General features: G+C 40.6%; 1 protein-coding gene across 2 annotated transcripts in view; it reads right to left on the minus strand.

Moving 5' to 3' along the window:
• LOC113027050 (uncharacterized) overlaps nucleotides 1-14,034 on the minus strand; it is a 21,784-nt gene continuing 7,750 nt past the window's right edge. For both annotated transcript variants that reach the window (XM_080304881.1, XM_026176466.2), the window contains exons 2-14: nucleotides 8,795-8,868; nucleotides 8,361-8,446; nucleotides 8,127-8,166; nucleotides 7,933-8,013; nucleotides 7,478-7,579; nucleotides 7,276-7,385; nucleotides 6,006-6,054; nucleotides 4,363-4,483; nucleotides 4,069-4,163; nucleotides 3,757-3,822; nucleotides 3,490-3,589; nucleotides 2,921-3,073; nucleotides 1-2,805 (exon numbers count right to left, since the gene is read on the minus strand). In XM_080304881.1, coding sequence (XP_080161007.1) covers nucleotides 1,418-2,805; nucleotides 2,921-3,073; nucleotides 3,490-3,589; nucleotides 3,757-3,822; nucleotides 4,069-4,163; nucleotides 4,363-4,483; nucleotides 6,006-6,054; nucleotides 7,276-7,385; nucleotides 7,478-7,579; nucleotides 7,933-8,013; nucleotides 8,127-8,166; nucleotides 8,361-8,446; nucleotides 8,795-8,860 — 2,457 coding nt within the window. In that variant the 5' untranslated portion in view covers nucleotides 8,861-8,868 and the 3' untranslated portion in view covers nucleotides 1-1,417. The remainder of the gene's footprint in view (nucleotides 2,806-2,920; nucleotides 3,074-3,489; nucleotides 3,590-3,756; nucleotides 3,823-4,068; nucleotides 4,164-4,362; nucleotides 4,484-6,005; nucleotides 6,055-7,275; nucleotides 7,386-7,477; nucleotides 7,580-7,932; nucleotides 8,014-8,126; nucleotides 8,167-8,360; nucleotides 8,447-8,794; nucleotides 8,869-14,034) is intronic.

Here is a 14,034-nt window from a genome sequence, read left to right on the forward strand (position 1 = left end):
TTAAGAACAGCAAAGTCTGTAATAACAAATGTCAGTGCAAAAAAACAAAACAAAACCCAAAACTGATGTTTACATACAATGTCATAATTGTAAGAACATAAACATGTTTGACTATACAGTAGTTCCTTGTATTTTATATTATGGCTCAACTTCCATTTCTCAAAAAAAAAAAAAAAAAAAAGTCCTTATAGCAATTAAATAAAACACTAAAGTCACCAATAGCTCTAAAGTATGTGAAGAAACTCAGATGAATTTTTCTTCCTGGTTTATATCAGTTTTAAACAGTGAGATATGGGATTTGCTCATGTATAAGTCTCTGAATATGTGCACATTCATAACCAAGAATAAAAGGAAGAACTATTAACAAGCAGAAGTAGTTTCCCAAAAAGCATCTCGGTCTTTGAATCTATTCTACCACTGAACACTAGATGGCGCTACTCTCAAATAAAGTGTCAATGGATTTTACTGAGAAACTGCTGATGTGATGGAATAAAACCTCATTTTAGTCTTTCCTTAATTAAATTTGATACATGCATGTTTATATACACAGTACATTATTGCTGTGAGATCAAGTATTAGACAAACAGATAACACTGGAACTATTACTTTGAAAAACAAAAGCATCCAAACAAAGAAATTAAAAAGACAAACAAAGTACCCACTGCTACCTGCCTGGGAAATAGCTGACCTGACCAGGCTTCATGTGATATAAACTTCAGTATTTAAAGCAGAGAAGTATCACATCGTTTCATATTGCTGCTGGTGGATACAGCTTTAAACTCTCTGAAAGGTTTGCCTGTGCACTGCATTAGTGGTCCTTTTTTAAATCAAGTACTGACCTAAAAATTCTGTAAAGAATAATAACAGTTTCTCATTACAGTTTGATATACTGTTAGATATGTGAGCCTGCTCACAGTTTGATATAAATTCAGCATAAATGTACAGGCTTTGGTTGCAAGGTCTCATTTGGCAGCCTCAAAGCCCTTGTGTTAGAGTTGCAACCCTCAGTGCACAATGATAAGGTTAAGACACTTTGTTGGGACACTGTTAAACAGAGAGAAACAAACCAATGGTGAAATGCGCAGGTTGTATGGACAAACAGTCTGAAAATTTCTTATTACAATCCAAAAAACTGAAACCTCATTTTCTCACATGACAACAAGAGCAGGCAAGTTAACACTTTTTCTGTGCAGCCAACAGAATTTAAATACAAATTTGACACCACTGCCCATAAAAGAAGGTGCAAGAATCTAATACACGAAGCATGAGCACATGAGCACACGCGAGCACACACACAACAAATTTAAAACTTACTGGCCTTTCACCTTGAAAATGTCTTTGAAAACTAGACAAGCAGTAACAGAGAATCCCAAGCATATTGTCAAAATCAATAACTCAGTAACATTTGTATAACACTTTAAAATGTCACCGACTTGGGCAACTGATGTCCACTTTGAGGCACCCTGCAAAAGTCTGGACTGGACTGGACCAAAGCTACTCCTACTTCTGACTGTCCTGAGGATCTTAAGTGAGTCGGAGGTGACCCGGTGTACAACAGCGGTGCTGGGAAGGCAGAATGGTCTCTGGGGCCCCTGGAGAAAGGCTTAGAATAACCGGGTGACATGGCTTTGTGCGGGTCTGAACAGCTGGCAGTGGTGCATTGGAGGGGACTAAGTCTGTCGGCAAAACTAGGTGGAGGAGGGGCAAGGATAGGATCCTCCACCCAACTGCCCTCTCCTACATATTCTGGTTCTTGTGGCAAACTGGGAAGGGCACATAGTGAGGGAGGGGAAGCAGAGTGATGCATGTAGACAGGAGGTGGAGGCAGAGGGTACACAGCAGGGTCATATTCTCTGTTGTATGATGGGTTGTTGTGCAGGCTAGGGATTTCCTCAGGAGTGGAGCTCAGCACTCTTTCTAGATTACGGTCATCTTCATCAACCTCCGAAAGGTTGTCATACTGTGAGGTGTTAGAAGGCCGTCTATCTCCTGCAGATACCGGGACGTATAGAGAGACTGGGAACTTGATTGGCTTTGGGGGAATTCTGGGAGAGGAAGACGAATCTGTGAAGGCACGATTGGGGGAGGGTTTTGAGGGCAAAGATTTTTTCTGCAAAATGTCAAGTGATGTCGGAGGTTTAGGGTATAGTTTTGGGGATAGCTTAATTTGATTGACCAATGGTGAGGCTGAGCGGGGGGAGTGAGAGCACTGCTGGATACCCGGGCCAGTCCTAGCTCCCAGATGGGGCGAACAACCTCCCAGTGGCATTTGGTCAATCTGGTTAGGGAAAATGAAAGGTGGAGGTGGTAGATCAGGGAGATCCATGATTTCCTCCTCAGCTTCCATTGTATGCATATCCAAGGGAGGGGGCTCATAGGGTGGAGGCCAATCCACAGGTTCTTCTTGGATCTCTGTGACTGAGGTCTCGTTTTCCTCGTTGCCCCTCTCTTGACTAACTGCTGGGAACAATTCCTTAACATCTCTCCTTACCCCTACTTTTGGAGGGATCGGAGGATTTCGACAAGGCCTCAGAGAAGATGGTGTCCCTTGTGTGTGAACCACAACAGGGTCTGGTGAAGGCAAACTAGGTGTGTTTGGCCTGGAGAGGCTTCTTGATTCCTGGGGCTCTTCAAGGGAGGGAGGCTGATGTGGGGTGATGCCAACTGTTTCCTGGGTATCTGTACTGGGCTGGCTCTCAGACTGCGGACTTATTTTGACCTTCACAGAAGAGTCAGGCTGCAATGGGAGAAGGAGAACTGGTCTCTCTTGACCCAGAGGCTTCTTGGGTAACTCATCTGACTTGGCTAAAAAAAGGAAACAGAATTTGTGGGTTATTACAAGACAAACGCTGTGGACAAAGAAGCTTAGGATTGGGGGGGGGGGGGGGGGGGGGAGGCCTGTAAAAGAACATAGGTGCACCTGGAGGAGGTTGGTCCAGCTTTTTACTGCGTAGTTCAGTCATTGCTGTCTGCAACTGTTCAACTACAGCATCATCAGGCATGAAGAAAGAAGCAGCCAGCTGCTCCTGAAGAAATTCTCTCAGGTCCTCTAACTGAAGTTTCTGCAGGCGCTCTGATTACACACACAATACAGACAAAGGAGGAGCAAAGTAATCTATGAGGATAATCTCCATGAGGTGAGGAATAGAAATGTTACTGTTAAAAAGAGTAGTTAAGCTCAGATGTAATGTTTAAAGATACCAAGTAAAGAGATGCCAAGTAAAGAATTGGCCTGTTAAAGGAGTTGTTTTGCAAGAAATCAACCAATGTGCCGAGCCAGTGCTAGAGTATGCCACCCAATGAAAAATCAGCTTTTGATTCTTCTCCACAGCAACCGACTACTTCTGTTATGTAAGCCATCCAGTTAGGAAGCAGCCAACCGAGAGGAAGCGTGCGATGTAATCCACACCGTAACACACACTCGTGTAGCAACAGCAGCCGCGGCCGTATCTAGGGATAAAGCGCGGCATGGCACAGCCTCATACTCACTTTTGTGTAACTTGAGGATAGTGTAAGCCATAGCAGATAGCATCTTCTCCCCTTCCAATATGTAGATGTCCCATAAACGCAGGGTGAGGGTGAAAGGTGTCTGTTAATTTAAGAGTCAGTCTCATCAAAACATAATAAAACTGCCATAGGTGTAGTTCTAATTTAAAAGTGAAAGTAAAAGAAAGCATTGTGAGGCACTCATTAATGGGACTAGATATAACCCCCCCGAAAAAACAGTGAAGATCTGGAGGAAATCCAAATACTCACTCTTTCAATGAAGCACTGCAGAAACCATTTTGTGGTGTAAATCCCTGTTGTCATCTGCTCCTTGTCCTGTGGAGCAGGAATGAATGCGAAACTCTGCCTTAGAATTTGTTTTCAGTTATAAATCTCGCTTTCCAAATACTCTGGGATCTAAGATCTGCAACATGCGGTCCTTTGCAACATGAATTAATCAAAAAAATGAGAAATGACCTGATTGTTTGAAATGAGTCTGAACTTCTAAGGTTTCAAAGAGCTCAATTACTCTTGTGGATGGAAGGATGGATGGAAGGCATCAGTCATCAGTCTGCTACTCACCAGGTGTTTCTTGAGCTTAGGCAGCATTTTGGACAGGATTAGCTCATGATGAGCCTGGAAACGGTGAAGCTTGGGAAATCCCGGGATGAAGAACCCTAGCGGGGAGGGAAAAGAATTAGTCAGCAGACTATAAATTGTGTATGGCAATAGCAGAGATGTATTATATACAAATTAAAGAGAAAACGATTACTAAAGTTAGTAAAGCATCCTTATATTTTTAATTGGTTTTAAACAGTACAGTTACTTCCCAGACATTAATTAGCTGTGCTTTCCTGTTTCCCATCTCTGTCTCACCGTGCATGGAATGCTTGTTGTCGGTAAGGAGTTGGGACAGAGCCCAGAAGGCATCCTCCTCATTCAGGTACATGAGCAAGATGGCAGCGATCTGACTCATCCCCTGGCAGTAGCTCACCTCCTGGGGGAAGACAGGAGCAGAAATGGCTTTAGTTAAACAGAACGGGCAAATGAGAGGAAGTATTCATAATTTAATAGCACACACACACACACACACACACACACACACACACACACACACACACACACGCTAAGAAATGAGGGAACAGAGAGCATCTGAATGTCTTATGAGGTCTGAAGACAGACTCTGGAAGTTTTACTGTACACAACAAGATGTAGTGTTGGTATTATCAGCACTTCAAACCTGGATTGTACAAATATGTACACTAGCCAATCAAAGACTCTCAGTAATGTCATGCATCCAGCTTCAATTACTGACAATATGACTTCACAATGATTCAGTGACTTAAACTAAACTAGCCCTTGGCAAGCACATACATGCAAACACAGACACATGCTTAGTATTTGTCCATATTAAGGCTGATTTATTGTGTAGCTACCAACGGACACGACAGAATATCCTTCCAAGGAAAAGCATAAATACAGTTAGGGTTATGGTGAGGTTAAACTACACATTCCCCACATTCTTCACTACCATCACATAGGCAAAAAGAACAAACATGCCTCCCCCCCTCCAACTCTCTCTTCCCTTTTCTCTCTTGGCTCTCCTACTGACCCAGTTTCTTCTGAGCAGTGTGTGAGAAGAGGGGAAAAAGGAAAAAGGGAACGACACATGCCCATTTCCTCTGGCTCAAACACCTCTACCACACAGGAATCGACTACAAAAACCAATCAGAAAAACAGACTTTGGCTTGCCTGCGTGTGGTGTACTCTTCAAAAGTCTATTGCTAAATTTCTGCTAGTTGAAAAGCGTAGGAATATTAAAATCTGTTCAATATGAATGCAAATGATAGATGTAAGTGTTCAGACACAGGATACAAATGCATACGAGTGCTGGTGATTCTGTGCATGTGTGTAAACTCTGAATTTCACCATGCAAAGAGAAACACTTGGAAAAATACACTAAGACCCTCAAGCAGATGCATGAAAAACTCATTATCTCTGCCTTCAGATCCACAACTGTGATTCAAAGACACTGGTGCAGAGACACTGTTAAGATGACTGCTAAGTGAAAAGTAACCAACTTGGCTTCTATGAGAAATGAGGATGTGAGGTTTGTTTTTCTAAAAGCTGCGCTTAGCTGGAAACAAGGCATCCTCTTACATTAAGACAGAATAAAATCTTAGAACAAAAGAGAGTGAATTGGCTTAATATTTGTCCTGAAGCTAAAATATTGTCAAAAGGGGAAGTTGGTCTAATAGTGTGAACAACGGTCTATCTGCTACACTGTGTAGCAATTAGGCCAAGCCAGTCATAAATAAAAGATCTCTCCTAAGGCTTTAAACAAGAGTGACAACAGATGGGTCTGGATAGCTCGGCCTGTTTTCCACTGTACAGAAACTAACACTCTTGATGGATGTGCTGCTTGTTCCTGTGCAGCTAGTGTACACAAGACTCCTCCATATTATGCAACACAATGTTACCGTAAGTACGGACACAGATACACGGACAAATTTGCTCACCGTGTTGTAGACAGAGTAAGCAGCTAGTACGTGAAACAGCGCCTGTTGCCTGGAGAGAGAACAGAGAAGCCACCAGTTAAAACAACCAAACAAACTGAAACGCTGTGTCGGAGTAAAGCGGTTCAATTGAACCAATTATTTTATCCACCCAGTCGCTTAATCAACCCTCAGTATTGTTGCTACACATTTAAGTCTTAATGTGTGACAGGACTTCTTTTATGGCTGAAGAAAAAAAAAAAAAGACCAAAAAGTTAACTTTTATGGTTTTCTTTTCGTAATGACCTTGTGAAGTAGAGAAGTATATATTTTGTTCATGATATGTGAAAATATGCTGTCATATATGGAAAGCCCCACAGATGTTCCAGAAATTACATCTGATTACAACTGCTTCAGACCTTGAACACAGGCGGCCAATGTGTGTAGGCTAATGTGTACAACGTGCACACGGCGTAGGGATAGTAACAGATCTAATGTACGCAGATGTAGATAGGACAATGCCTCCACAGGCTTCTATAGTAAATAGATGTCTTATGGACAGGGACAGAGACAGGAAAGGAGCTTTAAATAGCTGTCAGTTTCTCAGTGTGTGTGAGACAGCTGCTGACTTGCAGGGAAGGAGTGGGCAGCCAGGCAGGATGGAGCGGTGTTTTGGTCTATTTGGACTCGGTGGCTTTGAATTGGAGGGGAAGTACATTACAAAGGGCAAAAACAGAGCACTCAGTTACACACTCAGAGTGAAGAGTAACACATAACAGCGCCTTGCCCCAAGCAAATACAATGAGAAACACAAGAAGGTATTTAGTGTTTGGAAGGTAAGTCTGTGTACATTTGGTGATATAAGTTTCTGTTGTTGCAGTGGTATTACAGTACATGTGACGCCAGCGCACATTTCTGTATAATGCCATTTCCTGTGGGGCTTTGCGCACTGACAGGAAGGCTAATAAAATGCAGAGAGGAGGAAACCACATCTTTGGTTTTGTGTGTGTGTGCATGGCACTGTGTGAGTGCGTGTGTAAGTGGGGAGGGGACAGGGCTACTGCAACGTTTAGGTCAGAGGTCACACCCTGCAGGAACCTCTGTCAGGGGAAACCTGGACATGTGACCTGACAAAACAAAACAAAAAAACCTGACAAGGCCACTTGTAACAAAAAAAAAACAAAAAACAAAAAAACAACAACCAAGGTTTAACAGTTTGTATGTGTGTATAATGTGTTACATGTGGATACAATGAAATACTTCAGCTTCCTCCTGAGTGAAGCTAAGAACTCACTTGACTCCAAAGCGATCCATGAACATGATGTGGTTCCTGAAGGTTCTGTTAACATCCAAGTCTATCTGCTTAATTTCTGTGGAGAAGTTACGAGCCTGCTGCTTCATTTTCTGGATAACAGGGGAATGACATTTCTGTGTGTAAAAACCAGGACACAGTTTCTCAAAATCATAGAAAATTGCCAACAATTTTAATAGCTTACCTCATATTTACCATCTTGTTTCACCTTCTCTATGTCTAAAAGCAAGGCCCAAGCTTGTCCTCTAAGTTGGAGAGGAATACCTTTATATACACGCTTCGCCAGCTGAAACAGATGTGACAGAAACACATGAACACAGGCTCTTCATGAGGCGGCAAAAACAGACAGAGGGACAGCGTCACGTTTGAATGCTTCTTGAGGTGTACGCCTTTTAGCTCTCTTGATTGACACGGATTCATCTCATACACTCATGTACTTGTTTTTTTTTTTTTAGCCATCTCCTCACGATAGTCTGGTAAGAGGAGATGGATAAAGGAGTGAGCTGTGCTTAAAAGAGGAATGGAAAACAGATTATAAAAAGAAACAGAAATAGTACATCAGATAGCCAAGCAGAAAAAAGGAAGCATGGGCTAAATTAAGACATGTTGGTGTCTGAATGTTGATGGGTGACTATCGACCTTTTCACTGCTCTTGTATTTGTCCCATTTCTTCACCATCTTCAGCCATTTCTCAACTCGCTCGAGCTCCTGCTGCTTTTGCTGGAGAGAAGAAAGACAAAACAACATGTGGTTCAGTGCATGTGAGAGTCGGACATAAATAGATCACTTGAATGGTAAAAATATGAAGTAGCTATACGTTAAAATGTTCATACCTTTTCTTCAAGCACACTTGGTGTTGGAAGCTCTTCCTCACTGGAGAAGGGCAGGAATACACAATATGTATCAAAGCGGTAGATTAAGAGAGTAATCTACATTTTATAATGATAAAAAAATCATCATAATCTGAGAAGTAGCATAGACAGAACGATGGGACCAATTCAATGCAAGGGAATGTGCACAAATTTAAAATAGTGCAAGGTAGAGACCAAAGCTTCAAATGTACTTACTGCAGGAAGCCAAAGCGGTCTGTGATTTTATAAATGCTGTAGTCAGCATCCTCCCACGGATCAATACTGACACCCTCCTGCCTGCCCTGAAACACAAACAGTTCAAATCATGCATATTTGGACAGATCCATTATTTTCCTCTTTAAACCCTGCGAGTCAGTGCACTACATTTTAAATTAGGAGCCTGAGACATGAGCCTTGACATTTTCTGATGATGTTCTGCCTTCCTGACAGATGCAATTGAGACTTAGCCCATGCAAAGGTAGGGAGCGTGTGAATGCTGATCTGTGTAGTATCCTCCAAATGAAACGTGACAATCTTCTGTGGCTACACCTCTACAAATGCATTATGCTTTGCAAAAATATTCTAAGTGTAACCACAAATTGGTCACTATGGAAATGTTCACAGTCACAGGTTTTCCTGTAAACACCTACCTTGTCATATTTAGAGATGATTTCAGCCCGTTCTTCTGCTATTAATGTGTCTATGTCCTTCTTCATGTCAAAATCTATAAGAAAACACACAGAAATAGATTAAGAGAGTAATCTCTCTTAACCTGTGTATATGCCAATGCATTGGCATTGGCAATATTGACCTAATATTGAGGTAAATATTGATTTACTGCTGATTGGTATGGTAGGATAATTACACACTTGATCCATGATATAAAATGTTGCTTGAATGTAAAAGAGATAACTGTAAGATAAAACTGCTACAATCTCCTTGCATTAAACTTAACGAGATCCCTCCATAAAAATATGACACATACAGAAATTGTGGGGTAAACAGCCTATGAGTGTATGCTGGAGTTGGTAGAGGGCTTGAAACAGCACGAAGCAATGCAGCGCAGCAGCGGCACTGACATGTCAGAGCGAGTAGCAAATTTCGAAATGTAAATGTGGAATATAACGGATGAGGCATGTTACATGTTTATGACGCAGTGCAGTTAGAGTTGGCTGTCTGAATTAGCTTGCATGGTATTGTCCAATGCAATTCTTCACATTGACTTTTTGAAGAGTGTTTGTTTTAAAAAGGTTACACAGGAAATTAGTATAATAAGTCAGCTCTTTGGAATAATACTATGTTATACTGATTCTCGACACATGCAGCCAACAGAAACCTCAGGCAGTAGATTTTTCGTAGCATGCCAAGCAGCAACAGGTGTGAATGCACCTGTCATCTCACACAAAGACCCTTTAACTTTTCCCTGCAGACCCTTACTCATTGTGCTGACAGGAGACATTGCATTTGAAGCGATCTACAATTCACAAAACGTACAAGTTCAGGATGCAATTTGTTTCTCAGGTGTCTTCCCACACACATAAAAAGGTATCCAGTGCTGCTGAAATATGAGCACTTCTTGGGACTCTCCTACAATTAAGCCTAATAATGGAAGAGGTTTGCCACAGTAGAAACAGGTGCTCAGTGAAACCAGACCTCTGAACAAATGGACTCTGTTGCTCTTTGCTTTCCTTTTCAAAATTTCCCTTTTCTCATCCACCTCAGCTTGAGCCATTTCAGGGTTTTGATGGCATCAGCATACTTTCTGAACAGCTGTGTAAACCGTCTGTGAGGTGAGCTCGGTAACCAAAGTCTTATCTTACCTATATCACATGATCAGATAATGTGGTCTTACTAGTGTATTTATCATAGGCTAAATAAGTTGTAAAGAAATAAATTAATAAAAAGCTGAGCACGTTAAGGCAACTATTGTTGTGATCTGGTGCTATATAAATAAAACTGAATTGCACTGAATACTTTAACTATGCACACAATGTTTTTTAACATCGGAGTTGATGTGTGGAGTGTCATGGCACCACATTGTAAAGCTACATAATTGTTTTTCTTAATTAATCGAATTTTTAAGCCCTCTTGATTTAATTGTATTTTCACAATTATCAAAAGTTTAATTTATGTTTCTCTTCTAAGACATGCACTGAATTTAAATGAATATCGAGGACTAATCTTATTTTAATGCAATGACTTAGTAGGAACGTCACACAACACGGATGTGTAAGCAAGGTTATGCCAAGAGAACGTGCTCTGTTATTATGAGTTCAGCTTTAATGGTACTGCCAGTGAAACCTAATTCAAATGCATGAGGAGTTAATTGATTTATATGCCAACAACTTTAACACTTATGGTCATCAAAGTGAAGATTGCTTTACTGCATTTTCACATGTTTATAAATGTAAGTTGTAAATGTATAAAATATATATATACACACTCCGAATATGTATAACATTTCATTATGCTTTGTACAATGGAATTTCACTTTTTAAAAGTCCTGTTTGCTGAGGGAATTTCTTTAAAAATAAATAAATAAATAAATAAATAAATAAATAAATAATTAAAGCATCTGTCGGGCTTCATCATTAGGTCTCAGATGCTTTCTTCCTGTGTTGAGTCTCCACACTGCTGATAGCATTGTTTTTGAGCCAGGAAGAAAAGGAAACTAGTGACTGCCACTCCTTCAATAACAGGTTCAAGGAAAACTACAGAAAGAGTGGGACAAAATTCTTCTTCCTGCAGCCATTAAACAAATATTTCAACTCTTTCAGACTTGGACTGTGTGATCAGCAAGAAAGATTTCAGTAAAACTGCAGTTGATCTGTCTGTGTAGGTTCTCAGTCATCCAGGTCAAAGTAATCTAAGGAGCTTGGAAAGAAAAGCGACCGGACTTCTTTAAGTTTTCTGAAGACGTTTCACCTCTCATCCGAGAAGTAAGATCATATCACACTAATACAACTGGTGATTTGCTTATGACTCATAAGCAAAATACAAGAGAAAACAGCTGAGGCTACATCCGTGGCTGCATCAAAGTAATTTACTTTACTGCCCTTTTTAAGTGGTGAACAGGAAGGTGGTTACTTGTGGTCGGGATCAGGGTGTCAACAGATGGAAGCTCAATGGAAAATCTGATTAAGCAACTGAGAAGGTCACCAAGTGGGAGAAACCTCACACGAATATCACACCTGGGGGAGTTAATATGAACAGGGATGTGTCATTTGTCTAACTGTGTAGAAAACAGAAGGAATGAATAAAGGTTATGTGTTTGAAAGAAACAAAATCGGCCGCTTGAGATAGTGAGAAGATAGTGAGCAAACAGTAAGCTGGAATTTGAGATGGTTAACACCGCTGAACATTCAGAAGAAGAAAAACAAAACAAACAACTGTATGGCTACGTTTTGACAACCATGTTGCTAACAGGGTAGAAACTAAGGCTTAGATGACATCATTTCCTGTTATGACATAGGGCTCTAAATTAGGCTCACATATATAAGCTCACAGTGCACAGTTGTAACCACAAAGAGCTTGCAAAGCATTCTGAGTCACAGTCAGCTAATTACAAGGTCTTCAGCGGTGATGCCGTGATGCGGCAGTCAAAACTTCCTTTACTGATTTATCACTAACATTTCCTATCTCTAAATGTTGCTCACATACTCTAAAATGTCATGGATAAAGCCATAACCAGCCTGGCTTTTGCAAGGAAAAAAATTAAGCCAAGTAGCTTTATTTCAAAGACTTACTGGTAGCACACTTTTAAACAGCTCTCCGCACTGAAAACCAAAAGGCCATTTATAGTTCTATCAGCTAACTGCGGTTCAAAAACTAAAAGATATATTTAATCTCACAGGAAACAGAACACAATTCTCAAATGTTATTTAAACATATTTCTGTTTCCCTTGGTTTCTGATCATCTCTCTTTTGGCTTATAATCAATCTTAATCCGAGCGGATTCCGATTTAAGACAGAGGATTATACAAGCGCCAAGTAAGAATGAAAGCTTGGGATTACAAGTAGTCTGGCAATAACTTACCGTAGGGCCCTGGAAACTAACCACAAGCGCTAGACTCCTATTTAGATAGAGACACGATGACATATTTGCAATATGTGCATGTGGGTTGATATCTTGAACTGAAGCCTTCAAGTCAAACTACCTCAGACAGTTTGTACCAGCACAAGGGCAAAAACACAAGGGAGACGAGCTAAGGTCAAATTTGGAAATACTGGAAAAAAGTTGACCTGAATCCCGAAGGTCAGATTCGTTGTTAATATCTGATATTAATATTGTTATTAATATCAAATTTTTACGTTAATGTATTTTATGTGACTGTCACTCAAAACACTAACCTCACTGCTGATGGCGACGCAAAGCAAAAGACGCCAGATGTTTCGTTCTTTTGAGCACACGATTAGTCAGCGCTGCATGGTCAGCCAAAGGACACTCAGATCAGACAAGCTTGAACCATGCACCAACTCAGCCTGGTTACCTTGCAGAGTAAACTCTCACACTCACTCTTCAGATGCATATTTTATTATAAACATGTACTGTAAACCACCACTGTTCCTGCAGAGGATCTTACAACCTCACTGTCAGGGTACTAATAAGCATAAAGTGTCAAAGACAAACACATTTTTAATGAGTCACGACTAAGATGTAAATGATCTAAATCTGATGCTTTATCAAGGGTTTCTCACTTCCCTACATCAAATGAAAAAGCAATTCAAATTAAGAATATGGTGGAATTATACATCTGTTGCTTAAGTTTATAATCGTATTAATTACTACAGTCATTAGCAGAACAATTTATGACAATTAAATTGAAAGAATGTCCTGTGGTGCATTCCATTTCCCCCGTCATTACATTAGCTCAGTGGTGTAGCTTTGTGGCGGCTGTGAAGAACAAGTATGTCATTCTAGTTCAGAGAAGGGAAGCTTACAAGCAACCACATGGCTTTAATTTCCACATGAAGAACGCTCAAGTCCCAGATGGCAACAGAGCTCCAGTTTTGTAATGGGTGTCAGACACACAGTGTATGCATGTAAGCACGGATGTGTCCAAGAGAAGCAGAAAAGAGCTGGAAAAAGCAGACAGAGAGCAACGGCCACGAGGTGCCCTCCCTACTTTAAGCAGGGGCGAAGAAAGATGATCATCCAGGGTCAAATTAGATGGTAATAGAGGCCAACTGAGAGCACTATTAAGAGATGAGGAATGTCATAGAAAGCTTAGAACCTACTTAGAGAACAGGAATCATTATTACAACAAACACAAGAGTGACTATTTTTGCCTCTAAAAAAATAAAGTTATGAAACCTCCATTAAAGCAAGACCAAAGCAGCTGAAACAAGATTATTGTATACTCAAGGTGAGTTAATCAGAGAGAATTTTTCCTAAGTACAATATAATGGACATTTAGCTACCAAGTCATATTTTTAGAAGCCACGTTTTAACATGCTCAAAATATGATCACATTAATATAAAAAACAAGCTCAGATATCTCAGTATCATCAACAGCTTCTATATATGGCTCCATACTAACAAACATGTTTGGCAGGTGTGATGGTGCATGGACAAGAGCCATTTGTTTCACCGTGCCCATGCCAGTAGCATTTTTCTCAAGGCTTGCTCATAGTGGCTACTGACTCATAGCAAAGTAAAATAAACTGTGTACTAAATCTTTTCTTGACTGAGCTGAAGCAAACAGCAAGTCCATACTAGGAATTCAAAGGACAATTTGAGACAAGAATAATACCACCCACCTTAGGCCACTTAGAGAAAATCTTACTTTTGAGAAGCTATGGTCTCCTTAACAAAAGATTCCCTGTCTTCCTTACTGTCTGGGCCCTTTCCCCTGCCGCCCCATCTCACTCACTTTTTTGTAGTGTTTAT

Source organism: Astatotilapia calliptera, chromosome 7, assembly GCF_964374335.1.
Source record: "Astatotilapia calliptera chromosome 7, fAstCal68.1, whole genome shotgun sequence".
In the NCBI taxonomy this organism is placed as follows: Eukaryota; Metazoa; Chordata; class Actinopteri; order Cichliformes; family Cichlidae; genus Astatotilapia; species Astatotilapia calliptera.